This window comes from Mastomys coucha, unplaced genomic scaffold (assembly GCF_008632895.1).
Source record: "Mastomys coucha isolate ucsf_1 unplaced genomic scaffold, UCSF_Mcou_1 pScaffold21, whole genome shotgun sequence".
In the NCBI taxonomy this organism is placed as follows: Eukaryota; Metazoa; Chordata; class Mammalia; order Rodentia; family Muridae; genus Mastomys; species Mastomys coucha.
In genome coordinates this window covers 141,647,761-141,675,156 of record NW_022196904.1, presented here as the reverse complement: position 1 = coordinate 141,675,156, position 27,396 = coordinate 141,647,761, and the positions used below count along the sequence as shown (strand labels likewise).

The window sequence follows — 27,396 nt, the reverse complement described above, 5'->3', positions numbered from 1 at the left end:
ACTCCTTAACTCAGGGAAAGGACAAACTGTGAGAGGTATAAATGAAGGTTCACATTGACTCCTAGGGGGCTCACCATGTCAGCTACAGCTGTGGAGAAACCACTGCCAATCACCAAATTACACTTAAGAACCTGAGGTTTTCCTATATCACACAGGACCTGTATCAGTCCATACCCATGCCCCACACACCTCAACAAATCTATTCAATGCAGAATCCGTAAACAGCTCACACCCCATTTATTATTTAAAAATATTTTGTTACAAAAGGAAAAAAATACAATGCAGTATAAAAGATTGACATCGTCATCAAGTTTATTACACAATTTTCAACCTATCAGAAAGACAAACAAATCACCGACAACAGGGGGACGGGGGCCTTGACCTTTTGAGGATTGGTATTTTTTTTTCTCCTTTTGCTATGAGGAATAAAACTAAAAATTAATGTCACTGAGTAAAAATAAAAGTGGGGAGAAAATAATTCTCTGGGTAAACAGCTTTTCTGATATTTTGTATGTTGTTTTTCCTTAACTGTCATTTGACATTTTTTTCCTACATTTTAAAAAGACACCCTGAGCTGCTTTCAAGAATAAGCATATCACTTAACACTTTAGGCAGGGTGCCATGTTGGTAGAATAAGGATTGGTTTAGGGAACAAGAAAATAAGCCACAACTTGCAGCCTCTGTCCAAAGGGAATGTGCCTCTCCAACCTTGGGGGCACTCCCTCAGTGACTGAAGGGGTCTATCAGAAGTGTGCTGGGAAGAGAAAGCATCCAATTCAGTCTCCCCCCTCTGAGTCTGAAGAGTCTCCAATGACCCTATGCCTCACACACCAAGTCCCATCTCACTTGTCTCTTTTCACACTAGATCTCAGGCCCTGCAGATGCATGCAGAAGGAACATCACCCTATGGTACTCTGGGACTGTGCCTGCCTCTTATCAGGAGCAACCTATCACAATTTGGATGCTGAAAAAGCAATTCCATTTGCTTGTGCAGAAAATGGCCACCAATGTGCTGGTCCTTACAACTCTGAGCTGAGCTCACTAAAGTCTGACTCCAGTTCTCTGCTCCTTGTTAAAGGCTGGGAGCACCTCCAGGCAAAGTGACGGGGGAAGTATCAGAGTCAAAGGATAAAAAAACAAAAAACAACACAAAACCAAAAAAAAAAAACCACAGTTGTGACTTTACCTGCCTATTAGTGCTGAGTTATCCCACAGTTAAGTCAAAGTATGTACCTTGGGAATATGCAAGCCTATGCTTACATCAAACCTGAAAAGGAGCCCATGTGAGTAGGCTACATACTGCTCAAACTGCCTTCTTCCCCACACTTCCGGTACTTTATTAACTAGGGGTCCTCGATACCAAGGTCCCACGACATCCCTAAGTCCAAAAAGGCAGTACCTTCCTCTAAAACAAGGAAGAAGCCTTCTTGGGGGAAGGATTCCATGTTGAATGGAATGCGCCTCAGGGAAAGGAAACACCTAAGAGCTGGTTATTGCAACAGACAGACAAGCCTGAAGCAGCAAATGGTGATATCTGGCTGGCCTAGGCTTCCGGCAGATAGCAACCTCCTGGGTTCTGCTTTGGAGGAACAAGTCCACTGAGGAGTCAGATAGCAAGGAGTCAAAAGAATTCAGCCCTCTAGGAGGCCAGGGAAATAAACCGTCAATATGTGAGGAGAAAACTGAGAACACTTGTCACAAGGTAGTTTTCTGTTCTCATGGTCCCTCCTCAACCGGCTAGGAAAGTAAAGGAGTTGAACAAAGTGGTATGTTAGCAGGGTTTGGACCCTCTTGGCCCCATCAAATATAGTACTGAGGGCAGAACCCTGGGCATTTTTGGCACACCCAGTCACTTTCCTAAGATCCCACATAGAGGATCCATTTTCTCTGGGAAGGAAGTTTTCTCTCAGTAACCTCACCACTGACTGCTCCTGGGCAATCAGAAACTCTAGTTTCCTTGGACAAAGCACCATTCTCTGTGGAGACTATGGGCTGGACATGTTGCTGTCTTCCTGTCTGCCCTCATTCCCTACCCCAGCAAGTCTTTAGGTTCTTCCCCCCTGGCAAACAGGAGGTGTGGGATTGGGAGGGCTGCCAAGCCATCTTCAATCCTGCAGGGCAGAGGGTTTTGCCTGGAGGAAGTTAGGGGTTTGGAAGAAGGGGAAGGGGTGGAGCGGCCTCCGTCCTTTAGTCCTGATCAAGGTGAGGAGATGCAAGTCCATTAAAAACAATTTGCTTCCACCCAGACTCCTGCAATGAAAGCACCAGAAGAGAACACCAGTTAGAGGCCACTCTTTCATCAGTGGGGGCTTATACGAGATAAACTGGCAATTCTTGAAATCATAACCTCAGCAGACAGAGAGAGCAAGCTTAGCAAAGTAGAATAATGTGGACTGTCTGGCACAAAGTAATGTGAGGGAGTGGCTGCACAAAGCAGAGTGAAGACATTTAAAACAAAAAACAAAACAAAAAAACCCCCAAAACCTGAAATGGTGGCATATTACTTTAAGGTTAAGAGGAACAAACAGACAATGGAATAAGGTTTCCAAGCAGTTTGAGAATATTTTAGCTGTGAAAGGTCAGGAACTAACATTTCAAGAAATGTTGCTTTAAGGAAACATTCAAGGTTCAGAAAATTTATTCTGAGCAAGTCATAGCTTACCTAAAGGGTAAGAAGAAAAAAAAAAAGAAGAAAAAAGAAAGTAAGAAATGGAAGGGACAATAGTAAGAAAACAAGTTGTGTATTTAACCAAGTCCACCAATCCCCTAGGACCCAAGAGGCTCTAGAAAGAAGCAAGCACTCCCACTGCAAACTCCTCAATATCTGTTTTGTTTTCAAGCAGCCATGGTTAAAACACTACAAAACCAAAACCCCCAAAACATCCCTCCCAGATACTCTAACCAAAACCCCACAAATGAAACCAAAACAGATTCCAAAACAGTGTCTTATGCATGTGCACAAAGACACAAAGCACAAGAGCCATTCTAGGCTATACTGAGTAAAATGAAAATGATTAAGACTTCTCTCATATAACAGTTGTGGGTGAGGACTCAAAAATACAGGAACACTAAACCTGAATGACCTAGCCAAGAACTAACAGCAGAGCATGGAAGAAGAAAACAGTAGTAGTCACCATCAAAACCATCTGACAGCCTTACCCAATAGGAAGGGTCTGCTAGGCTTTTTGCCATAGTGCTAATCTTAATCAGGTTCCTTAGCAACCTGAAACATGTAGATGGCAGCATGGTCACTTGATGATATAAAACAGAACCAAAGGTCAAACAAAAGGGAAGAGGAGAATTAAAGAAGCTTTATAAGTCTGATGGTAGTGTTACAAGCCTTTAATCCCAGCACCTGGGAGGCAGATCTTTGGGAGTTCAAGGCCACCCTACTCTACAGGACACAGGACAGTTACACATAGAAACCGTCTTGGGGGGTAGGGTGATGGAAGAAGGCGAGGGGAAGGGGAGAAAGAGAGGGAGAGAAGAGCCATCCCAAAAGATATACACACATATGCTATGCAGAAGAGATCTGCATGCTGCCCCTGAGCTGGCACTGTTCTCAGCTGCTACTCACAGAATGATCTTTATTTCTCCAAATATACACAAGTATTTGTCTCAGTTTCTATAAAGAAAAACTGAAGTTCATAGTGTCTCCTTTGTTTCCTAACATTCAGACTTTTGTAGCTTAGGCTTGCTTTGAAATCATGATCCTTCTACCTTAGTCTTCCAAGTGTTGGGACTACTGGTATGTACCATCATAATAGGCTGAATCTTTTAAGCTCTATCAAACTTGAACAGAAAGCTAAGTTTTCAATGGATCAGAAGAATATGGATGAAGTGAGAATGATTCTATTTCAAGTAAGAATCACCCTAAAATAATGGGACAATTACAGAGTAATTAATACACAGATCACCTAGGTATACCCTCAAACTTCAAAGCATACACATGCGTATCTTGAAGAAATGGTATTTGTGAAGTGTCCTTACAGAATGAGATGCACAGGATAACTGGTACATCAAGGGAACTGGTGTTGGCAGTAGTGTCTGAATGCATACAGAAGTCAAAGATCCATCACTGCAGTTGGCCCATCAGCCTCAAACCCTAGAGCTGGGGCCCTCTCCTGAGAAATAGCCGAGGATGCTGCTGTTCCATTGAGGCCTCTGCACAAAACACACCTTTCCTGATCAGAGAACATTTATTTACAGCACTGAAATACAATTGGTTGCAAGTAAAGATGCTGTAAATGCTGTTCAAATAGCTTGGAGGATTAAGTTCTTTACACAGATCTGTATACCACTTCCCCAACATGAAACCTTCTAAGCTACAACTTAGTAAATGAAGATAGAATTCAGACTACCATAAAAATTTAAGATGATTTTTTTCTTCTTTAAAGAGGGATCTCTTTAAAGTATCTGATTCACTTGTATATATATGTTAGGGGAGACCAGGAAAGAAGTGATGTACAAAACTTAACCCAAGAGTAAGTTTTCCTTATTTCGGCATAGGTCTGTGCCAGTCATAGATGTTTTCTGTAACTACTAACAGAGGATTTTCCGATGGATCAATGAATCTTGCTGGTAATTTCAATACCAAAATGTTGTCAAAGGAGCAAAGGCACCAGGAATGGTGATAGGCAGTCATCTTTGCTGGTAAAGCACACTGAATAAGGCTCTAGAGAATACAACTGCTGCTTTGCATGGACAAAGTAACAGCTCCCCTTCTGGTCATTTTTTTTTTTTTTTTTAAATTATTCTTCAAGATAGGGTTTTTCAGTGCAGCTGGCTTTCCTAGAACTTGCTCTGTAGACCAGAGTGGCCTCCAACTCTGAGATCTGCCTGCCTCTGCCTCCTGAGTGTTGGGATTAAAGGTGTCTACCAGCAGGCTCTCCCAGGTTACTCTTATCCCAACCAAATCCAAAAACCACATACTACATCATATGAGGTGATTTTTTTTTTTTTTTTTTGAGACAAGGTCCCACTATGTAGTTCTTGGTGACCTTTAATTTGTAGTAATTCTTTTGTCTGAGCCTCCTGAGTACTAGCATTACAAGTTTGATCACAACACCCAGTGCTGGCTGTTTTGGATTTTAATTAATGCTTCAATTGTGCTAGCTCAAAAGAGAAGTGAAGGTGCTCCTTAATGGATAGACCAAGACATCCATGCCCACCTTTGCCCATCCCCAACAAGAAAGAAGGCCAAAGCCACTTGCTGGTTCCATCTTCATTAACCTACATTTCCACAAGCTATAAATGTTAATGTGGACACCTTTCAAAACTCAATCTGTTGCAAAAACCTAGAGAGACAAACACAGAACCTATTCAGAGCTTAACTACTTGGCTCTGTGTGGGTTAGCATACATTTGAGAATTCTGTGAGATAAGAACAGAGAAAGCCTGTTTGTTTTTTAATGAGACAGAGAAATTTGATGGGTGGGATGATCTGGGAGGAGACAAAGGAGGGGAAACCATGATCAGAATATACTGTGAAAAATATTAAAAATATTTAAAAAAAGAAACATGAAGCATAAAAAAAAAGGAACAGAGAAAGGTATAGATTGAAAATATTAGTAATTTTTATCATTCCATTTACTTTCTGTAGAAGATGACAAAAACACTCTTAGCTATAAGTCTGTTTAAGTGCCAGGCTGTTTTTAATACCACTTCTTGAGAGGCAGTGGCAGGAGGATTTTTCTGAGTTCCAGGCCAGCCTGGTATACATAATCAGCCCAGGATAGCCAAGACCACATAAAGACACCCTGTCTCAAAAAACCCAAAAAAGTTAAGGCAGATAACGCTAACAACAATGCAGAGAGCAACACAGAGGAATGCTTTCTTGTCTGTTAGAAGGCTACCCCTATGCAGAATTTATAGACTTTTCAAAAGGTTCTGAGTTTACCAAGATCTATGAAAATGACAAGAGGTGAGGGTTCTCAGTCTTCCCCCTCCAGTCAGCATCCACAGTTAAGAACCATGGCTGGAGAGATGGCTAGGTGTTTAAGAACACTGGCTGTTCTTCCAGAAGACCTGGGTTCAATTCCCAGCAACCACATGGTGGCTCACAACTGTTTATGACTCCTGTTCCAGAGGATCTGATACCCCCAACAGATATACATACAGACAAAATACCAATGTACATAAAATAAAAGTACAAAAGAACTACAGAGCCTGCTCAAGTATATTACTTCAGAACAGTCAATCAGACAACAGACCAGATAGATCCTCCTAGCCATATTCTGATCTATTTTATACACCCCCACAGAAACAGAACCAACATCCATTCTTTCTTATACCACAAACAATCCTTGTTAGCAGCTTTCAGTTGGGATTGTAAAATGGTGGGATAAAACTCAAGAGCTACAGGCTCATCCTCCAAGATGGAGATCGTTCTGTGAATTAAAATATAGAAAAGCAGAGCTGAGAAACAGGAAGCCCAAGTCCTGCTGAGCCAGAAGAGCCGACCTACCTTTTCAATCATCCACACCAATTCCCCAATTCCTCAAAACTACCACTTTTAACAAAACTTACTAAAAACAAAAATATCACAAGGTCTCTAAAGCTGTTGAAGATTTTCAGAGTGGTTTTCTACTTTAAAGCTTTTAATGGATATCAATTCTTGAAGTCATTAATATTTTATTATAAAACTAAGGTAATAATCTCTTCTGCATTGATCAGTTTTCCCTTTTACTTGAAAACTGGGATTTAAATGTAATGATATTATTATTAATAATGATAGTAACATGGCTTTCATTTATTAAGAACTCAAGGGAGGACAGAACTTTTCTATCACAAATCTTTTTGTTTTGAGACAGGGTCTTACTTTGTAGTCCAGGCTGCCCTTCAATCTTCCTGCATTGGTCTCCCAAGTGCTAGGATTATAGGCATGAACTACCATACCCAGTTCATATACAATACACTGGCCAGGAACAGGGCTTCTTTCCCACCTTTCTCAGTGGTGCCGGTCCCGTTCTCTATCCCGGTGTCTCTCATGCTCCCGGTTCCTCTCTTGGAAATAATCATCATGCCGGTCTTCATTATGAAGCAAGTCTCGGTGCCTCCTGCTACTCTCCCGGGACCGGCTGGGTGACCTCTCCCTGGACCGATGTCTTTTCCTGTTAGAAAGATCCTTCAGCCTCAACCCCAATGGCCTACAATACATTCTTTCCACATGAGGTTTTGTATCTCTTAATGTTTGCTTAAAATATTCTCTATTATAGGGGCACTGTCAGAGGATCTTAGCTTCTTGAAGCTTAATCTTTTGGGAGGAAATGACTGAGAGATTTGTCAAGACCTTACTAATGTACTGAATAGAGTATTTAGAATTTTCCAAGTATTATGATTTCACCTTTACAATAGGTCTATAGGCAAGTACTAGAACTTTTCCCCTTAAGTTCTCAGAAAGTTGCTAACCTCCACATGCAAGATAGCTACACAGATGGTTAGCACAGAACTGAGATTCAAACCCTAAGCCCAATGGCTAAAATCCCCATGTGTCCACCTAGGCCCAGCCTCCCCATTCCCTGACCCCATGGTGCTCAAGACTGAACCGAGGGCCTCATGCTCTAGGCAAGAAGTCTGATGACTGAGTTATGTCCCCAGCCCTTGAAGCCTATGTTCTTTTTTAGACTCTTTCTCCTAAATGAGGCTATTGCTTCTGCCGAACACAGGTTCTAGACATTAACAATACTTAATTAATGAAAATGTCTCATTAATTTCTTCTCCTTAAAGATATGAATGTAAGAGGCTAAAGAGATAATAGCCCTGAGTGCTCTTTTAGAGGTCCTGAGTTCAATTCCCAGCAACCATCTGTTAATGGGATCTGATGCCCTCTTCTGGTGTGTCTGAAGACAGCAACACTGTACTCACATACATAAATAAATAATTCTAAAAAAAAAAAAAAAAAAGAAAGAAAAAAAAAAGGGGGTGATTACGAGGTCCCCTCTTTAATCCAGATCCCTTATCAGATACCCTGGGTTTCCTTCTTTTCCCAACCAAGATTCAGGAGAGTGTTGCTCAAGGTTAATCCACTCACCTAGAAGAGCTTCCACTGGCACCCACACTGTATGACTTGGCCTCTATGCCATGAAGACAGTCCTTAAGAGAAGAGATGAGGACCCGGCAGCGCTCATCATTGGCGACTCGGGACTGTTTGATAACTGCAATGGCTGTGAGTAGTGTCTCAATGGCGTCACTGTAATCCCCTGATAGGATGGAGGGAAAGGCCAAGGATGAGCAGTGGTAACCAAACTGGACCAAAAGGAGAATGCAGAGGGCATAAATTGTCAATGACTAGTTGTTCAAAAGAGCCATGGTAAAATGGACAAAGGAGACAGAGTAGGTATAAAACTGAGTAACACCTATAGTCTATTTTGAAATCTGACATATACCAGTGGCCCTATAATTAGTGCATGTTTGTCCAAGGGCTACTTGACAATACTGATTAAAATAAACTGTCCTGGAGCTGGAAAGGTAGCTCAGCTGTTAAAAATCACTTGTTGCTCTTATAGAGGGCTTGGGCTTGATTTCCAACACCTATATGGCTTACAAGCACTCATAACTCTAGTTTCAGGGAACCAATTGGGCCTCTTGCATCCCAAGAATGTATATGGTATATATACATATACACATGCAACACATAAACATAAGTTTAAAAAATAAACTATCCCTATATTTAAGCCAACAATTCTAAAAAAATTTCTCTTCACAGAACTAGGTATGCTTAACCACATTTTAATAATATTGTTTATTGTTTTATCTTTGCTAGGGTCTTTGCTAGGCTACATAAATTAAGGAACAATGGCTCCATAGATTTCTATTTGTTAAAACTCATGAGATAAATCTGTAAGCAAAAAAAAGGTCATCTATTAAAAGTGTTAGACACAGTAGGTCTCAACAAAGAACAGAAGTTAAGCTATACTAATAAGATAGGTGTCCAAAATATAGAAAGCAAAAAGATAAATAGTGCTTTTTTCCTCCCCTGTGTAGTACTGGGTGTTGCACTCAGAGTTTTGAGCATACTAGGCAACTAATCTATCACCAAGCTACACATACCCAGCCTTGCAATTCATTTTTGTAAAAAACAACCAAAATTATACATATGTTGTGGAGGAATACCCACCATTAAGAAGGTAGTCTTGGTAGTCCTCACAGAAATTTTTCATTTTTTTTTTCTTAAACACAGTGAGTTTACACATTATCAAGACAGGGTCTCACTGCATAATATAGAGGCCCACCTGCTTCTGCCTCCTGAATGCTGGGATTAAAGGCATTTGACAATATGTTTGAATCTACACATTATTTTAAATTTATAATCATACATATATATGTTAGCTCATACACCTCTATTATATGTATATATAATATACACACTCTTATGTGTATATGTAATATATAGCTTTCAATGACAGGGTAACACACTTGAGAAATTTGCTGTTGGGTAGTTTCATCATTGTTGAAACACTACAGAGTGTATTTACATAAACTCAGGTTTCACTAGATGATGTACACAACACACACACATATATGGGACCATTGGGGTATATAAACTGTCTAAAATATCATCTTTCTCTCACATACCTACACTTGTACATTTAAAAAAAATCATCAGGCTGCCTTCAATAACTAGACTTTTCATTTCCCAAATGTGCACCTGACTCAACAAATCCACACAGAGGTATGCTGAAAATGGTAACTGGATGGCTTCCTTTATGCAAGTAGCAAGAAAAGAATGGACAGAAACTATGAAGGAAGCGTGGCACTGTGAAGGACCAGGAGCACTGGCATATCAGCTCCACATAGGCAAGGAAGTTCTGTTTTAGAGGCATAGAGAATAAATGTTATGGTTTCTATGACTGGAATAAGAAAAAGAGAGGGAGATAAAAGATTTACTTATCTGCCATCTCAGGGTGATGGGACTGACATTGAAAAAGGAACAAAGATGATTTCCTCTGAACTCTTTCTTCTGTGTATTATATAACAATGAGCATATATTATTTTTTTTAATTTAAGAGGTCGAGTTACGTTGTTTTGGTGAGGGAAGAACTGACAAAAACACATACTTTGTTTTTAAACTACTCTGTAGAATCAAATTGAAACCAAAGGTCAGAAATTATGGAAACCAGCTTAACAGTCAATTGAAACTTACTTCTTTGAGTACTAACAGTCTATATTACATTTAGATCCATGTGGGAAACGCCCAGGAAGAAAATGAGAATGACTTGGACCAGAACTCCAAATCTTTCTATTCTAGTATGCCACGCCACTGCTCTACCTAGAGTTACATCCATAAATTTCCCATTCTACATCCTCTTCTTTTATGCCCAGGGCTTGCAGAATCCTAGTTGCTGATTCTACATATACTGCTGAGAGCAGGGCAAGTTAGCTGAAAGGGTAATATGCCTTAGGATGGCAACAGACTTGCCTTCAGAGGACAGTCTATCCATAGGCCACCAGCTCTGCCCAGACTTCTTAACAGAGCACCATCTAGTTGAGACACCACTTCTAAAACCCCAGGGCTTTTAATTCTACTTGGAGCTACTGCATAAACACAAAGTCACTTCTGAGATCAAGATCTCTTCAAGACAGCAATTACATTCTTCTTTTTTTTTTTTTGGTTTTTCAAGACAGGATTTCTCTGTGTAGCTCTGGCTGTCCTGCAACTCACTCTGTAGACCAGGCTGGCCTCGAACTCAGAAATCCGCCTGCCTTTGCCTCCCAAGTGCTGGGATTAAAGGTGTGCGCCACCACGGCCCGGCAGCAATTACATTCTTAATAAATACAAACAGGAAATAGTATTACTCACAGTCAAGGCACTGAGTTGTTTTCTACAAAGCAAGTCTTGACATTTGACTGGAGTTTTTACCAAAGCCAAGAAATCAAGTTACATACTGCTTTTGAAGTGCACATCTTCTGACCTCTAACAGTGCTCCAACTCAAATTTTCAAAGTTTTCCAGATGGAAATGACAAAGAGGAAAAACTTTAGGCAAAGTCAGTAAAGTAAGAGTTAATCACCTGCACTAGCTCCAGACACTGCTTTGGAAATGGCACTGCTGGAAATCGCTCTGTTTCGCTTCATTATCTCTTCAAATTCAGCTTCACTCACTGTAGAAGGTGGAGGACCCGAATCTCGGCTGCAAAGAAACAATTCACAGCTGACTGCCCACAACCTTTATTATTTTCACCACATTCTATAGTACTATTATTCAATATAGTACTATTATACTTCTCTAGGTATGTCTTAAGTGTTCATTCTTTTCTTCAAGGACAGGATTTACATCATATGTGTTCCTAATTTTGGTTTAACTCAATAGTAGTAAGCATTATAGCATTTGCAGCAACCATTTATGACACTGAGTTTAAACAAGCTGCTTAAAGAAAGCTATGAAATATATGTTTTGGGTCAAGTAGATAAGATGAAAACAGAAAACACTAAATAAAAAACAATGACAGAGCTAGGGGAAACAACTTAGCTCCTAAAGTGCTTGCCATGTAAGAATGAGGGCCTGAGTTCAAATGCCCAGAACCTACATAAAAATATCAGACATGGTGGAGCATGCTTATAACCCTGGTGGTGGGAAAGTGGAGACAAGTGGATTCCTGATGCTCATTGGCTAGCCAGTTTAATCTACTTGGGTGAGCTCCAGGCCAATGAAAGGTGGACAGCGTGTTTGAGAGCGACACCAAAGGTTATCCTTTGGCTTTCACATGCAAATGCAACAAGCACACATGTAGTTGCATACACATGTGTACTTGCACATACAGGTATGCAAAACAAACCTCTGGTAGACACTAATATATGCCTCAGGTCTCAACATCAGAATACAGATGAAAGTATATAAATAAGTGAGAATATAGATGAAAACTACCACCAGCATTCAGTGCTCATTCATGGAAAACAAATGTCTAAAACACTCTCTGCTTTTTTTGTTTGTTTCTTTTTTTAAATTATTATTATTTTGCCTTGCATGCATGTCTGTGTGAGAGTGCCAGGTCCCCTGGAACTAGGAGTTACAGACAGTTGTGAGTTAACAACTGGGTGCTGGAAATTGAACCCCTGGCATCTGGAAGAGCAGTCACTGCTCTTAACCACTGAGCCACCTCTCTAGCTCCTTTGTTTTTTCAAGAAAGGGTTTCTCTGTGTAATTCTGTCCTGTAACTCACTCTGTAGACAGGCTATCCTCACACTCAAGAGATTTGCCCACCTTACCTCTTGAGTACTGGAACTGAAAGTATTAACCACCACCACCACCACCACCACCACTTTCTGACAAAACACTGTCTACCTGGTGTGGTAGCACAAGCCAGAACTTTAATACCAATATTCAGGAAGCAGAGATAGGTGGATTGCTGAGTTTGAAGGTGGCTGGTCTACACAGTGAGACCTTGTCTCAAAAACAAACAAACAAACAAACAAACAAACAAATGTGTACTCTACTATCCTGGCTCAAAGCTGCAGGGAAATACAGTTTTTACCTGCCATGGTGGTTATAGGGTGTAGAGGCCTTCATGTAAGTATCTGGTGGAGGCCCCACTGTAGCATTTGGTGGGGGGAAGAAGGCTGGATTGAGGTGAAGGGCTGGTGGGATGGCCCCAGGGGGAGGTACAGTCAGATGAGGAGGTAATCGAGGAGGAGGGGGCATGAGATGCTGGTAGTGGATACCAGGAGGAGGAGGAGGGACGCCAAAGCTTGAGGAAAGAGGTGGTGGGGGTGGAATTGGGGGTGGGGGCAGACCCATTAGGGGAAGGGCTGAAGGAGGACGATTAAAGTAGGGCAACACGCTGGGGGGCTTATCCACACGAGCAGATGAGGGTACAAGATTCTCAGAGGGGGTTGCCCGTCCATCGGCAGAATCACTAGACTCTCTTGAGTGGGCCCGTGGAGGTATTCCTACAAAGCAAAACAGAGGTAATATTACTGCCCAGGCAAGCTCTGGATATAGCAACAGGACCAACTCATCTCTCAGCAAGTCTGGTACCACATAAAAGAATATAGGTGAAGCAGTTAAGAAAGAAGAAATGAATTCCATTGGCCTCAGAAGGAAGATAAGAAGTATTTTGGTTAAGATCACTCCAAAAAGCAACAGAACTCTTAAGTCTTCTATGTCAATGGATGCTCTCATCTATGCTCCTCAAAGTGCTTACAACATATTTAACTCTTAAACTTGTTTTCTATTTTCAAATACATACACATGCTCCAAAAAACCTATAAGAAAATGATGATGCTTAAGCATGTTCACTGATGTTCTGCTGGATTACACCTGCCTTGAATCCTACATTCCTAAGAGTTCAGTCAAGACCACTATGACTTATACTTTATTGTGCTGAACTCTAGAAACATTCTCTTTGCCTTAGAGCTCTAGTCAGGGAGCTGAAGAAAGAACAGGAGAAGCAGAAGACATAGTCATCCTCTATCTACATTTTATTCAAGGAGCTAGCTCAACCTAGTTAAAGTAGAACATGACAACATATGGCCTTTAGAGACTTGCAGACAGAAAGATGCTTAGCAAACACAGAGGAGCAGAATGCTTCTTAATCTAGAACTTACATTTAAGGCCAATGCTCAAGGCAAGCTTATGCTGGGATTAACTATGTGACAAACTATCTTGAGTTCTTTACTATCAGATATTGCCAGCCCCCCTGACACGGGCCCTGTTCTTTGTTTCAAACATACAACAACTTGTTCCTTTCTCAAGTTGTTATACACCAAACAGGTTTTAAAGCAAGTGCAATCCTCTGTAACAGTTAACTTTCTCAGGTACTGTTCCAATATTAATTTGTATATTTGGTTACAAGTCTGTAGAGAAGCAGCCATTTTTAAGCAGAGGATTCTGCCAGCTTTATTCTTTTCAGCAAAGAAAAGTAACATACACAAGGTAAAAGCTGAGAAGAGGTAGGAATACTATGCTCAATATAGCTGTAAAGAGATGTATCTTGGGGAAACCAGGAGAGGGCTGAATTATACAAATACTCTGAAACAGAAGGGACAGGAAAATGTTGAGTTGTCTAGGAAGCTAAGCGTTTGCCTTTTAACCTAGGGCAATTATAGAACATACCTCATCCACTTAGGGTGTCAACACAAAGGACAGTTATTTCCATTAAAGAGGCTCTATTTCCACAGGAAGGACATACCCACATCAACACAAGGAACTACTGTTTTAGAGCTAGGTACAAAGTAGTGACAGCAGGTATGTGATGAAATGCTTCTGCTCCCACCCATTCCCTAGGAGTGAAGGAAAAGGAGGCTGATGGTCTTAGGCAGGCCCCTGCAGGGTAGCTGTACCTTGTCAAGTCAGGATAAGCCAAGATTGGTCCTCAGGTTTAGAAATCTGATTTTAGTAATTCATCAGGGAATATTCAGACCCTAGGAGATTGAATTATGCCATCCAGATTGATACACAAACCAAAATAGCAATTTATTAGTTGATAATGACAAGTATTTACTGCCAAGCAAACTAGAATACCTGCCAGCTGATCAGTGCACCTTCTTCTCAGGAGGAGAGCCTTAGTAGGAGACTAAGGTAGTAAGAGATTGATGAACAGACTGAGACTAAAGGGAGTCAGATGAACTGAAGGGAACAAGATAACAGAATGCTGCATTTAAAGAAAAACTAATGTGATATACTTGCCAAGCCAACTAAGTATTCAATAACTGTAAGTATTTTCTTTTCTCTAGAACAACAATGGAGAAACAACACTTAACTTTTATTACCTAATACTTCTTATGGTTGATTTTTACAGAGTACGCCAAATATATATTCACAATAGGATCATAGCCACCTTTGCATACATTACACTTTAGGGTGTCTGCTTTTTGAGAGCCACATCTTAAAAAGCAAGACATTCATGGTGTGTCCATTTATGGAAGAATCAGAATTGAATAGTGATAGGAACTTTTTATCATTTTTTAGTTTAGATGGGAAAGAGGCCCCAAGAAGTGAACTGAATTGTTCAAAAGGCCAAAAGGAAAAGATTCAAAGGCAGAACCCACTGACAACCTCAACCTGACTCCCAGCACTGTCCTCTACACACATCTCATTCTTAGGCCCATCCACTAATTCTGCCACCAAACCATAACCAACAGCAAGCACCCTTGCCCCATATCCTTCATATCACAGCAGCAAACCCACAACCTCCCCCCATCATACAGATGGTCTCCACGTACCCCCTCTTGGGACTCGGACGCACTCACGTTTCCGAGCCTGAGCCTCAAACTGTGATAAGTTCTGCCGGGTGGCCGGCCTCACATCTACTTTTTCTCCATTAAGAACTTTTCCTGGTAAGAGTTCCAGCAATTTGTGGACAGAATTTTCAGAGGCTACCACCACCTCAGCATACCTTAAGGAACAAAGTAAAAGAGGAATAAAATATTTAGACACTGGACAAAGGAAAAGGCATCTTGCTAAATTATTTAAACACCCTCCACAACCACGCCCCCACTCCCTATCAGCAACAAGAAGGTGCCACCCTACAGATTTCCTGTTTTGCCTCACTTTTTGGAATTTAAAATTAACATTCTTTCCCTTCAACAGATGGATGTTCAATTTCATTCCAGTTAGGTCCCAAATCTTTGGCAGTTTGTCAAAACCAAGGTAGTAAGCTAGGCCAGGGTGGAAGGGGGTTAGAATCCAAGTTCAAACATATAATAGATCTGTCACCCTAATAGCTACAAACTCAAAGGGGCTCCCCAGTTCTAGATCTCACCCTTTAGACTGGCCATTTGCACGGTTCTCTGCAAATTTCAACTCCACCACATCATAGACTCCTATAGAGCGAATAACCTGGATCAGCTGCTGGTCTGTGGTCCACTGGGGCCGGCAAGATGGAAAAGGGAGAAATGTCAAGAGCTACATGCCTGCTACCCACCCACCCAGATGTTCCAAGTCCTGTTCCCAAATCTAGGACTCCAGCCACAACCATGACCACCCACAGGAAACCCCAAAGCCCAGCAATATTTCAATCAGAGCAGGCTTTTCTTATTGTCCTAAACACTAAATCTATCTAATCCCACAACCCCTATGTTTGAGGACTAAGACTAACATTTATTTTAATTTTGACTGACATGTGAGCTGGTTGATCATCATTTCAAACAGATTGCTAACAACTTTAGTTACAGATCTGACAGGCTAGAGTTGACCATGCCAGGAATATTCCCATCAGTATATACATTTCCTGATTTGGCACTCCCCCCTCCCCCACCAGCCCCAAAACATCTCACACTGTAACTTTTACAGAACAGTCAGCACATATCCCAAATACACTACAGCTATCAAGGCCTTTGATCCCCATCACCCACCATTATCACAGGACCATCTAATGACCACCAAGAGTTCAAGGTGTTCACTCTGATATCTCGTCCCATAGATGACCCTGCTAGACATAAAGCCCCAGGGTCAGGGGCAGTAATAAGATGGCAGAAAAGGCAACTACCCACTTAATCAATGCTTTCTTCGGCACCAGTACGTCCTCAGGATAGTTCTCTTTCAGAGATCAATCCAACCTGATCCCAGGAAAAAGAAATCCAACCCCATCAGAGCACAAAACAGTGCAACAGTGGTTTCTGAAAATGCCATCACCTCCCAGTGCTCTCCCTCCAGCCCACCCTTAAGATTTTTGGTTCTCCTTGCTCACCCAAGAGAAGCTGCCTACGTAGACAGCTGCTCGCCGACTCCGCAGGCCACTGTATGTGTACAGAATTGCAGGGGTCTTGTTGTTTGGTTTGGGAGCTGGCTCCTGGCGAACAGGAGGGGGTGGTTCCGTGCTACTGCTTCTGTCATCTGAGGGCTGTGAGGCAGCCGTCAACACATCATCATATAGGTCAATCTGATCGGTATTGTTGAACTCCGAGTCCTAAAAGATGAGGGATTGATAATGGAGTCTTCAAACTTTTCATTTAATTTCTTCTGCTCTATTCTAGCTAATTTAGAACCTATAGTTAAATGCTCTGTAAAGCAATGTACAAGACCTCCCTGTCCCACTCTAGGAAAAAGGGTATGGAAGACTTTGGATTTGAAACACTTAGTATTACTTATGAGATTTTCAAGATTGTATTTGTAATGGGCAAGTTTGAGTTTAGCCTCCTACGAGGATCAAAGAAATAGTAAATAAGCAAACAAACCAATATGAATAATGAGATACATCTCAGGATACATAAGATCAGTAATGTTAGATCAAAGACCACATCTTAGATCTATTAATAAAAATGTATTTTTTTTTTTTTTTTTGGAGACAGGGTTTCTCTGTGTAGCCCTGGCTGTCCTGGAACTCACTCTGTAGTCCAGGCTGGCCTTGAACTCAGAAATCTGCCTGCTTCTGCCTCCCAAGTGCTGGGATTAAAGTCATGCACCACCACTGCCCGGCTAAAAATGTATTTTTAATATCAAGTTATATATTATTATTGCATTTAATAAGAGTACATTTATCTAGAAATACAAAGCAGAGGAAAGAGTGCAAAAGTGAGTAGGCAACAAAATGAAACAAACAAACCAAAAACTGGGAGCTATCCTTTGTTTTACACAAATGACCTGGGTAAACTTCCAAGCTCACAGAATACAACTTTAGCTTTCTAATAGCCATCCAAGAAACATAAAAAGACAGGAGTAGAGGACTAGGGATTGCTCAGTTGTAGTAGAGTGCTTGCCTTGTACACACGAGGCTCTGGGTTCAAGCTCCAGTATTTATGTGTCAGGTACCATGATTTGCCCTTGTAGTCTGAGATACAAAAAGACCTGAAACTGGGCATAGTGGCACATATGCCTATAATCCCAGCATTTGGGAGGTAGAGGAAGGTGATCAGTAGCTAACAGCTAGCTTCATACGGAGTTTGAGACCAGCATGGGTTGTACCAGACTATCTTATAAAAAGCAAAACAAACAACAAAAAGCCAGTGAGATGACTAAGTAGATAAATACACTTGTTCTCAAGCGTGGTGACCTGAGTTCAATTAACAGGTCTCACATGGTGGAAGGTAAGTTTTGTCCTCTGATCTCAACACACATGCTGTATATAAAACAAATGGAAATATAAACCACCAAAATCCTAAACAAATACCCCACCTCCCAGAAGACTTGACAACTCTATCCTGCATAATACTCTATCTAATCCTCAGAAGCCGTTCTTAGCTCTCCATATCTGTCAGTTTCCCATCCAAACTTAATCAGCTGAAAACATCCTTTAAAATTTTAAGATGGGAGCAAGAGAGAGATAGCTTAGAGGTTAAAAACACTGGCTACTCTTCCAGAGGACCTGGGTTTGATCCAGGCACCACTGGCAGCTTACAAATAAACTGTAACTCCAGACCCAGATGATCTGATGCCCTCCTCTGGCCTTTGAAGGCAATGCACACACATGATGTATAGACATACATACAAACTAAACACCCATAACACACAAAATTAAAACACAGGGGCAGGTAGAGATTTTGCCTAGCAAAAGTCAAGTCCTTGATTTTGCTGTTAGCAAAGCCAAAATAATCATTGTCATTATCCAGAGATTTTTTTTTAATAAGTATGTGAAAGGAATACATGAAGATTTTGCATGCAAATACCTCCTCAAAAGGGTATTGTCCAGCATATGAACATGCTGGGCAAGGTCTCTCTTTACCACTGAGCTATAGTTTTGATTTTTCTTTTCTTTTCAATTTTGAGATAGGGTCTGGCTAAGTTGGAAAACACCAAGCAAGTAAGCTTGTCAAGCAAGGTGGTCTTGAACTTGTGATAAGTTTTGCCTCAGCCTCCCTAGTAGCTGGGGTACAAAATTATACCATCAGGCCCATTAACACTTTTTTTTTTTAAATAGACTTAAGCACCAAAAGATTTTGTTACGAAGGAAGATCTTGAGACCAATCCCCTAAGGATTTTAAGGACAACTAGACTTTGTATCTCTCATCAAGGCTTTTTACAGAAGGAAAAAAAGATTTTCAAATGAAACTTAAAGGCAATAAGGAAATAATAGTATTTAATATAGCCAAAGTTGGCAAATTAAGATTCCTTTTATGTAGTATCTACGATTCAAAGATGTATCTAAGAGTTATAAGGTAAGAGTCATCACTGAGATCTGGCTAATTTAAAAAATAAAAAGGTCAGTGAACCAGTATGAAGACTTCAACTCGGGGAGCAAACACATCAGTGGGAACCTTTTCATACTGTTAACTTAAAGGCAATCAATAGGCTCTCTGAAAAACTCCTGAAAGAACAAAAAAAGGATCAATCCTATAGGACCTTGTTTGTATAGATTACCACTTCAGAAAGAAAACCCAATGAATTTGAATGTTCCAAGTTTCAATGGTCTATCCAAGTCATGGAACCTAAAAAAGCTAGCAGTAGCCAGACATGGTGGCACATGCCTTCAATTCCAGTACTTAGGACGCAAAGGCAGGCAGACCTGAGTTTGATACCCTATTCTACAGTGAGTTCTAAGATAACCAGGGCTACAGAGAGAAAGAAACCTTGTCTTATCTGATGGGACTGTAAAAAAAGACTAAAGAATAAAAACAAGATCAAAACCCAAAAAACTAAACAAACAAAGAACCCCCCCCAAAGAAGCACAAATCAAATACACATATTTTATAGGTGGCAATGCTAAAATTTTTGTTAAGTTTAAATTGAAAATATGTATTCAAATTGAATAAATATTTCAGTAATTTTGTTGTCAAGGATACATACAAAATGCTACATTAGATCATGAAACTTCCTACTAGGAACTCTGATTTTGCCCTCCAATACGTTCAATGTTCCTACCTTCTAGCTCCTTCTCAGTATCTAACCCAATGAAGTAACTAACTTGGATGTAGTTTTCTCAGTAAAACCATCTTGATTGTTGACTACATTTTCTTTGATTTTTTTAGAAGGCCTCATACTCGCATCTTCACAGTTCTTAACACCTTTCCCCCCATCACTGTTGCCCATTATTCTGCACTGTTACTGTACATTATTGTTGTTGTTGTTGTGTGTGTTTTCTGACAGTTTGACATTGTAGCCAAGCTGGCCTCCAATTTGTAGCAATCCTGCCCCAGTCTCCAGAACACTGGGATTCTGGAAGTGTGTCACTATACCTAGCTAATATCACTTTTACTTTTAGCCACTACAAATGGCACCTATTTTCCAGCACAGGGATTCACTCTCTCCCAATACCTCACTAGCTCTGGCAGTAGTAATCCTACAGGAGTAATTCAAATCCTTCCTGATATAGGACCAGGTATACTTACAAAATCTATCTTAGCATGAGAAGGAACAAACAGAAAATTCATGAGTAGCAGTTCCCATTCACCTTTTTAGTTTGCCCCTGTCTAATAATTGAGCAGTATGAATCCCAGGACTTCCAATCTAACGGCAATAAAGTAACTCTGCAAAAGGTTTTTGAAGTACATGCTGCCAGAGTTCAGAAGCAAATACCACAGGTTTCCACGTAGTAAATGTGTTAATTTTCCTTGGGGACCAAAGTGCTCTTGAGGGAGTTGTGCACAGGGCTAGCTTGGGACAAATCAGTACCTTCCTCTAAGACATTCAAAAACCTAATTCATACAGGTTGACTTCCATCTAAGCCAATGTTTAACAACTCTACCCAGACTTTTAAACAATTTAGCAGCTTTCAGGTTATACTAAAACAAGCTTTGCCAAAAATTAACTTATGGGGATGGGGTACCCTTTTCTCAACTTTTAAAATGTAAAACATTCAAAGTCTATACTTGCTTCAATTTTCCCCATATCGAACATTGCCTGCTTGGCATAAATGTCCACACACGAATTTTGGCTTTAGACCAGAAAGTCCTTTTTAAAAAAAGTTAATTAATAAACAAATTACTGAGGGTAATAATGTTTACCTTGACAAAGCCGTGTCCACTGGACAAGAACTGTGTCTTGTCTATGACCCCTAAGTTATAAACCATTTATTCCTTTTTTGGTTTTAGATCAAATATGGCCTGTGGTCAACAACTGTCTATTCTCCGAAGTGAATTAGTTGCAGTACTAGTCAACGACATAGACTCAGAATTGGAGCTATATTTATTTCAGTAATACAGATCTAAGAGAGTCTTGTTAATGAAAAAGCCATAAATTTCAAATAAGTCTGACTTAAAAACATAAAACTCAGGAAAGCAAGACTGGAGAGAGGGCTCAGTAGTTAAGAACACTTTCTGTTTGTCCAGAGGACCTGAGTCTGGTTACTAGATCTACATCAGGTGCTTCACAGCCACCTGTAACACCAGCTCCATTGGACCCCACACTACTAGACTCCTCGGGCACCTACAAACCACTCACATACACAAAACTTAAAATACAGTAATGGGACATATGAGCCTCTTTTGTTGCTTGTCAAAGTCAGGGAAAACCTAGGCATTCTAGTTCATTCTTTCCAGATCCTTATATGTACCCACTGGAATACACCAATGAAAAGAATCAGCTAGCCCAAGGATAAAAGTACTAAAAAGGACCCAGGTAAGGTAAAAGTATTAAATAGAAACTTTCCATTGGGCTTTGACCTCAAGATCAAAGAACTCAACCTCATAGATTACTATTTTAAGGGATATCTAAAATGTAAAAATACACATTCAAACTAGGATAACTGAGTCTTTGACTTGCCTTTAAACTAGTTTATTCAATGGTTTTTACCTTCCTTCCATCCATACCAATGGATGCCCAGACCTCTCAAGAGGACCTTCAAGCTATTTAAAAAGATTGAAAACACCTGGAGTGGAGCTGGAACTCCGTCTGTAAAGCAGTTGGTATACTGTGTCTTTCAAAGTTATCTCTTGGTACACCACTGGGAGGGGACTAAGCAGAGGGAGGGACTAACATGCTGGAGCCGCAAGCTGGGAGAACAGCAAAGTAACAAGTATCAAAATTATCCCCGCAACGCTGCAACAAATGTAATTTCATTTTTAATTATGGTTAGTCATTCAACTTTGGAATGACTTGGGGAAACAATTCCACAGGCTGATTCACCATGCTATTACACTTGGGCTTTTATTTGCTCTTAAAGCGAACCCTTTAAAATTGAAGCCTAGAGGTTCAAATTAACATAAAGAGGAATGGTCAGTCGTCTTCAAAGCCTCCGCTAGGGGGAAACGCTTCCATACTAAGGGGAATTATTTCGAGCTGAGAGAGAAACCACTGCCAGTAGACTGACAGAAGAAAACCCTAAACTGCTGCTGATTCTTCTCACCTGATTGAACTCTTCATCAGCGTATATATCAATCAAATCCACTCCTTCTGACATGGCTCCGGAAATACGCTCTCGAGCCCGGAGAACGGACAAAGTAAGAAAGATGCCACTACGGTATTCAGAAAAGGGTAAAAAATTTTAAGGCACAAGGGTCCCAGGCTGGGAGGGCAAGGGTCAACGACCTCTAGTCTTCTGAGAGGCAGCATCCCCGCAGCCCGGAGCCTGGCCCCACCCGCTCTGCCCCGCCCCCAGCCTCGCGCCGCCCCCAGCTCTCCCAGGCCGCTCGGGCTCGCGGGGCTCGCTGCCCATCACCCGCGGGCCCGACCCGAGATGCTCCGAGTCGGCGCCCGTAGTTGCCTATGGCGCCACCGCCAAGTCCAGGCCTCGACTCTCGAGAGGGCCCTCAAGCCGCGCTGTGAAGAACCACCGCGGCGAACGCCGCAAGCTCAGCCCGTCGCACCTGCTAGGCCCAGGGGGCGTCCCAAGCCGGAGCCCCCGCGGGCCCGGAAGCTCCCGCCGCCTCCACTCCTCCAACCGGGCCCGGTCCTCGCCCTCGGCTAGGCCTGCCCTGCTCCCTCCCACAGCTCCAGGACCTCAGCCCCTCCCTCAGAGGCCCGCGCTTCCCTCCACCCGCCGAGTTCCGCCGCCGCCACCCAACCGACCCCCTCCCCTCCGCGGCGCCAGCCCTGGCCCTCCTTCCGGCCCCGCCGGCCCCCGGCCGCGCGCCCCCGTTACCGGGAATATGGCGGCGGCCGCGGAGAGTCCCGACTAGGCCCGAAGCGCGCGAACCGCTCTCCGCCCCAGGTCCCGCCCCCCCCACCGGCGGCGTCACACGCACCGCTACTTCCGCCATACGCTGGGAGGCGCCTTCCGGCTTGGGGTCCACCTCCACTGGTGAAGTCCTCAGATCGACCGCCCGGATTTCCCGGAAGTGGCCCGGTTGCCAGCTGCCTGTGCTATAGGGAGAAATGGCGGTGGTCACCTTGATCCCGACGCTGGCGCGGGTGAGAGAGCCGAAGCTTTAGGGTTCGGGGCGGGCGGCAGCTAGGACTGTTTCGTCCTCCTCTGTGCCGTGGTGACTGCAGGGAGGGCTCACCTACCCCACAGACCAGGGAATGGTCCTCTCAAGGCTAGGCGCATACTGGCTGGCGCTGAACATGCAGGTCATTTTCCATTCTTCACTGAGCCCACTGTGTGCTCGAGTGAGAATACTGGGAAATATGTGGTTAAGTGGCCAGTCACCGTGTGAGACTCAACGCATACCAAGGACAGTTACCAAACCTCCCCCGAAAACCTCCTAGCATTTCTTGAGTGTCTTCCCCGTCTCCTTTTTTTTTTTCTTTTTTTTTTTTTTTTTTGGTTTTTCGAGACAGGGTTTCTCTGTATAGCTCTGGCTGTCCTGGAACTCACTCTGTAGACCAGGCTGGCCTCGAACTCAGAAATCCGCCTGCCTCTGCCTCCCAAGTGCTGGGATTAAAGGCGTGCGCCAACACCACCCGGCTTCCCTTTTTTTTTTTTTTAAAGCCGGTTTTAATTTGTTCCTTAGGCTGGCCTCAAACTCGCAATTCTCCTGTCTCATTTTGGTTTTAAATGTCTACATGTTAGAGAATTTTCCGGTTTTATTCCAGTAGTGTTGGAAGCTAGTTGGTATGGTTTATATTAAACTTATCAGGACATGTTTTTTGTTTTTTGTTTTTTTGTTTTTTGACAACTTGTGATCTCCTGGACATATTCATCTGTACTTTTGAGAGGAATGTATGATCTCTTGTGTGGAATGTCTGTATATCTCAGTTAGATATACTTAAATTAGTATTGTTCTGGTTGTCTAGTATTGATTCCCCCCTCTGGATATTCTCTTCCTTATTAAAATGTCGCATTAAAATCTGTTTGTTATTTTTCCCCCTTCAGTTCTTTCAGTGTCTCTTACATATATTTGAATACTCTATTAGAAGATTCACATGACATGTATTTATGTTTATTATACTTTATTGCTAACTCCTTAAAGTGTGTGTGTGTGCGCGCGCGCGCGCGTGGTGACCTGCTGAAGTTATATGAGGGGAGGGTGTGACCTTTTATAACTGGTTAGTTTTAGAGACTTTCTTAAGCCTTTGAGTTGTTTACTTCCTGAGCTTAAAGAGCATCCGTGTGGGATAGAATGTATTTATTACCTTTCTTTAGAGCATCCTACGTATTAGCTGGGCATGGTAGCATAAGGCAGAAGCAGGAGGGTCTCAGAGTTCAAGATGTAAAGTTCTCAGGCCAGCTAGGGCTACATAAGAAGAAGAAAGAGGAAGAGGAGGTAGAGGAGGAAGATTTTTATCTTAGAGGAAGTTGCTACACAATACCTGTCATGCATGGTAGCCCTGGGTTTGATCTCTGGCATCCCATACAACAGAGTGTATGGGATGTGTGCCTATATAATTCTAGCACTCTGAAGTTGGTGTCAGGAGGATGAGAATTTTAAGGTCATCCTTGGTTCTTTAGCTGGTTCAGGACCAGCCTGTATGCTGCTCTCATGAGATGGGAGCTTGAGACAAGAGAATCCCTGGAAGTTCACAGGCTAGCTAGACTGGCACACACAGCGAGAATAACAGAGACTCTGTCTCAGAACAAGGTGGAAGGCAAGAACTGACACCTGAGTGTTCCTCTCACCTCTACACATGCACCCACACATCTTGCACACATAAAAATGTTTTTAAAGTGCATTTTCTTTTCTTTTCTTTTTCTTATTTATTTATTATATGTAAGTACACTGTAGCTGTCTTCAGATGCACCAGATGAGGGTGTCAGATCTCATTATGGGTGGTTGTGAGCCACCATGTGGTTGCTGGGATTTGAACTCATGACCTTCCGAAGAGCAGTCGGTGCTCTTCCCTGCTGAGCCATCTCACCAGCCCATAAAGTGCATTTTCAAGTGCTTTTTCTTAGAGATGTTGGTCCAGAATACTTAAGCTGTATGTGGCTTGGGAGACTGAATTTCCACAGCATGCTGTATTCATTTATTGGAGCTCCCTTACAATAGAAATTTATATTCTCAAAGTTCTGGAGGCCAGGACTCCAGGATGAAGATGGTAGCACAGTTGTTTTCTCTAGTGGTCTCACTCCATGGCTTGCAGATAGCCACTTTTCCATTGTGCCCTCATGTGGTCTTTCTTTATAGCTGCACATTTCTGACTTATTAGACAATTTATGCTTTAGTCTAGACTTCTTAGGTTTGTGATACTTGAGGGCTTCTTGAATTTGAATGTCTATTTCTTTTCCCAAATTTTGGATGTTTCAGTCATTATTTCTTTTGTTTTTTAAAAAAGTTGGGATGTGTCTATCTGTCTCTCTGTCTCTCTGTTTGTCTGTCTGTGTTCTGGGGATAGAACTCAGGTCCCCAGGCTTGGCAGCAAGCACCTTTACCCTCCTATCAGTTCATAAACAATAACTCTCCATAGTGTCAATGCTTCTAAAATGTTATAATTTCTTTGTAAACACTCCTAAGTTGTTCGCTCCCTTCTTCCTTGCTTCCCTGTTTTTCAGGTACTGTAGCCCCTCAGCTTCATAGTAGCTGCTCTATCTAGCCTCTCAGGTGCTTGGATTACAGATATGAGGCACCATGCCCAACTGGGCTCTGTTCTCTTATTCTCAGTGGCTACTGGACTTCTTACAGTATGCTGGCTGTATTAGTGTTGCAAGTTGTTCAAAACAAAAACCAACCAGTCCCTTAGGCATGCCAACCCCCATGTTCCAGAACATTAACCATACATTCGACTCGTCCTTGAGCTATGGGGAAGAGGCTCCTAAACAATACTAGATTTTATCTTACTTTCTCTGCCATGGTCCTCTGCACCAAAATTAAGCAGCTCTCTTGGTCTCCATGGTCCCTAAACATTTGGAATGGGCTGTGCCCTGTTGTTGCTCTGAGACAAGAGAAAGAAAAACTAGTTCCACAGGCAGCCTCTGAGAAGCAGGAGCTTCAGATGGACACCCCAGCCCCGTATCCCCAGGGAAAAGCTGGGAGTTGTGGGTTTTTTGTTTTTTTCATTCTGCAGTAAGACAGGTTGGGGACCATGGCAAGTGAATGCTGCTGGTACAAACCATCACCTTTGCTTGCTACAGCTACACAAAGGTGCCCTTACCTGTATGTAGCACTTAGATTCAGTCAGAGCAGAAGTTGTTTGATGATGTTCCAGGAGTCTTATCTTTCCCTCTTGGGTAAAAGCCTGGTGCTGGGACATTCTCCTCGTCATCTTGTGCGTTGAAGATTTGGGGGAAGACAGGGCTGTGGCATGTGCAGTCCACAGCCTTTCCTATTGGCTTTAGTGCAGCTGGTTTTGCACTAATCTGGGGAGCAGGAGCCTGTTTTCCAGACTTCTCACAGAGGGAATGGATCTGTGAATTGTCAAGTCAGTATCTTCATATACTTGTGCTTTCTACAGCACTTATGGCTGCTAAACTTACGGATACTTATACTCTGTACTCCAACTTGACACAAGCTGGAGTTATCACAGAGAAAGGAGCCTCCCTTGAGGAATTGCCTCCATGAGATCCTGCTGTAAGGCATTTTCTCAATTAGTGATCAAGGGTGGAAGGGTCAATTGTGGGTGGTGCTGTTCTTAGGCTGATAGTCTTGGGTTCTATAAGAAAGCAGGCTGAGCAAGCCAGGGCAAGCAAGCCAGTTAATAACGTCCCTCCATGGTCTCTGCATCATCTTCTGCTACCTGACCTGCCTGAGTTCCAGTCCTGACTTCCTTTGGTGATAAACAGCAATGTGGAAGTATAAGCTGAATAAACTCTTTCTTCCCCAACTTGCTTCTTGGTCTTGATGTTTTGTACAGGAATAGAAACCCTTACTAAGACATCCTCCCTCATACTTTTCTTGTTCTAAGCCTAACCATAAGGTTAATTCTAACCCTAATGTCTTTGTGCATTACTATTGTATTTCTCATATGCTGTGCTTTCTTGGAAAAGTTTGGTGGCAAGGGCGATGTGGATTTTCCTATTCTGTCATCTTGTTGACATTACTACCTTATTGTGTATGTGTATGGTATATGCATGTGTATGAGAGGGAGAGGGAAGGGAAGGGTGGGAGTGCTTGTCTACCTTTATGTGTGGAGGCTAAAAGTCAATGTCAAGTGTCTTCCTCTATTTTCACTTTATTTCTTGAGGCAGGGTCTCTGTTTTGGCTAGACCAAGAAGCCTCTGGGATCCACCTGCTGGGGTTACATATGTATGATGTCATTCCTGCCGCGGGCC

General features: G+C 42.2%; 2 protein-coding genes across 7 annotated transcripts in view; one reads left to right on the top strand and one right to left on the bottom strand.

Annotated features, from left to right (window-relative positions):
* Positions 1-214: 214 nt before the first annotated feature.
* Cpsf7 (cleavage and polyadenylation specific factor 7) lies at positions 215-22,981 on the bottom strand. Of its 5 annotated transcripts, XM_031389681.1 has the most exons (11): positions 22,891-22,973; positions 22,156-22,264; positions 16,627-16,845; positions 16,430-16,495; positions 15,700-15,803; positions 15,161-15,333; positions 12,472-12,886; positions 11,011-11,129; positions 8,032-8,200; positions 6,944-7,111; positions 215-2,250 (listed from the first exon to the last, which is right to left on the bottom strand). In XM_031389681.1, exons 7-10 carry the CDS (start codon positions 12,732-12,734, stop codon positions 6,949-6,951), a joined length of 714 nt encoding a protein of 237 aa, XP_031245541.1. In that variant the 5' UTR covers positions 12,735-12,886; positions 15,161-15,333; positions 15,700-15,803; positions 16,430-16,495; positions 16,627-16,845; positions 22,156-22,264; positions 22,891-22,973; the 3' UTR covers positions 215-2,250; positions 6,944-6,948. The 5 variants fall into 5 exon arrangements, with proteins under 5 accessions (XP_031245541.1, XP_031245537.1, XP_031245539.1 ...); XM_031389677.1 differs by lacking the exon at positions 16,430-16,495 and having other exon boundaries at positions 22,891-22,981; XM_031389679.1 differs by lacking the exon at positions 16,430-16,495 and having other exon boundaries at positions 15,188-15,333; positions 22,891-22,981.
* Sdhaf2 (succinate dehydrogenase complex assembly factor 2) overlaps positions 22,409-27,396 on the top strand; it is a 30,941-nt gene continuing 25,953 nt past the window's right edge. The window contains exon 1 of one of the 2 annotated variants that reach the window (XM_031389682.1): positions 22,409-23,159. In XM_031389682.1, coding sequence (XP_031245542.1) covers positions 23,124-23,159 — 36 coding nt within the window. In that variant the 5' untranslated portion in view covers positions 22,409-23,123. The remainder of the gene's footprint in view (positions 23,160-27,396) is intronic. The other variant, XM_031389683.1, reaches the window with a different exon arrangement.

Excerpts from the sequence above, each read along its gene's own strand:
- Cpsf7 (XM_031389677.1), bottom strand. The coding sequence starts at position 22,209 with ATGTCAGAAGGAGTGGATTTGATTGATATATACGCTGATGAAGAGTTC. Across the intron at positions 16,846-22,155 it reads CTGATGAAGAGTTCAATCAG|GACTCGGAGTTCAACAATAC; the intron begins GTGAGAAGAATC and ends CTCATCTTTTAG. Across the intron at positions 15,804-16,626 it reads ACGTAGGCAGCTTCTCTTGG|TGGACCACAGACCAGCAGCT; the intron begins GTGAGCAAGGAG and ends TGCCGGCCCCAG.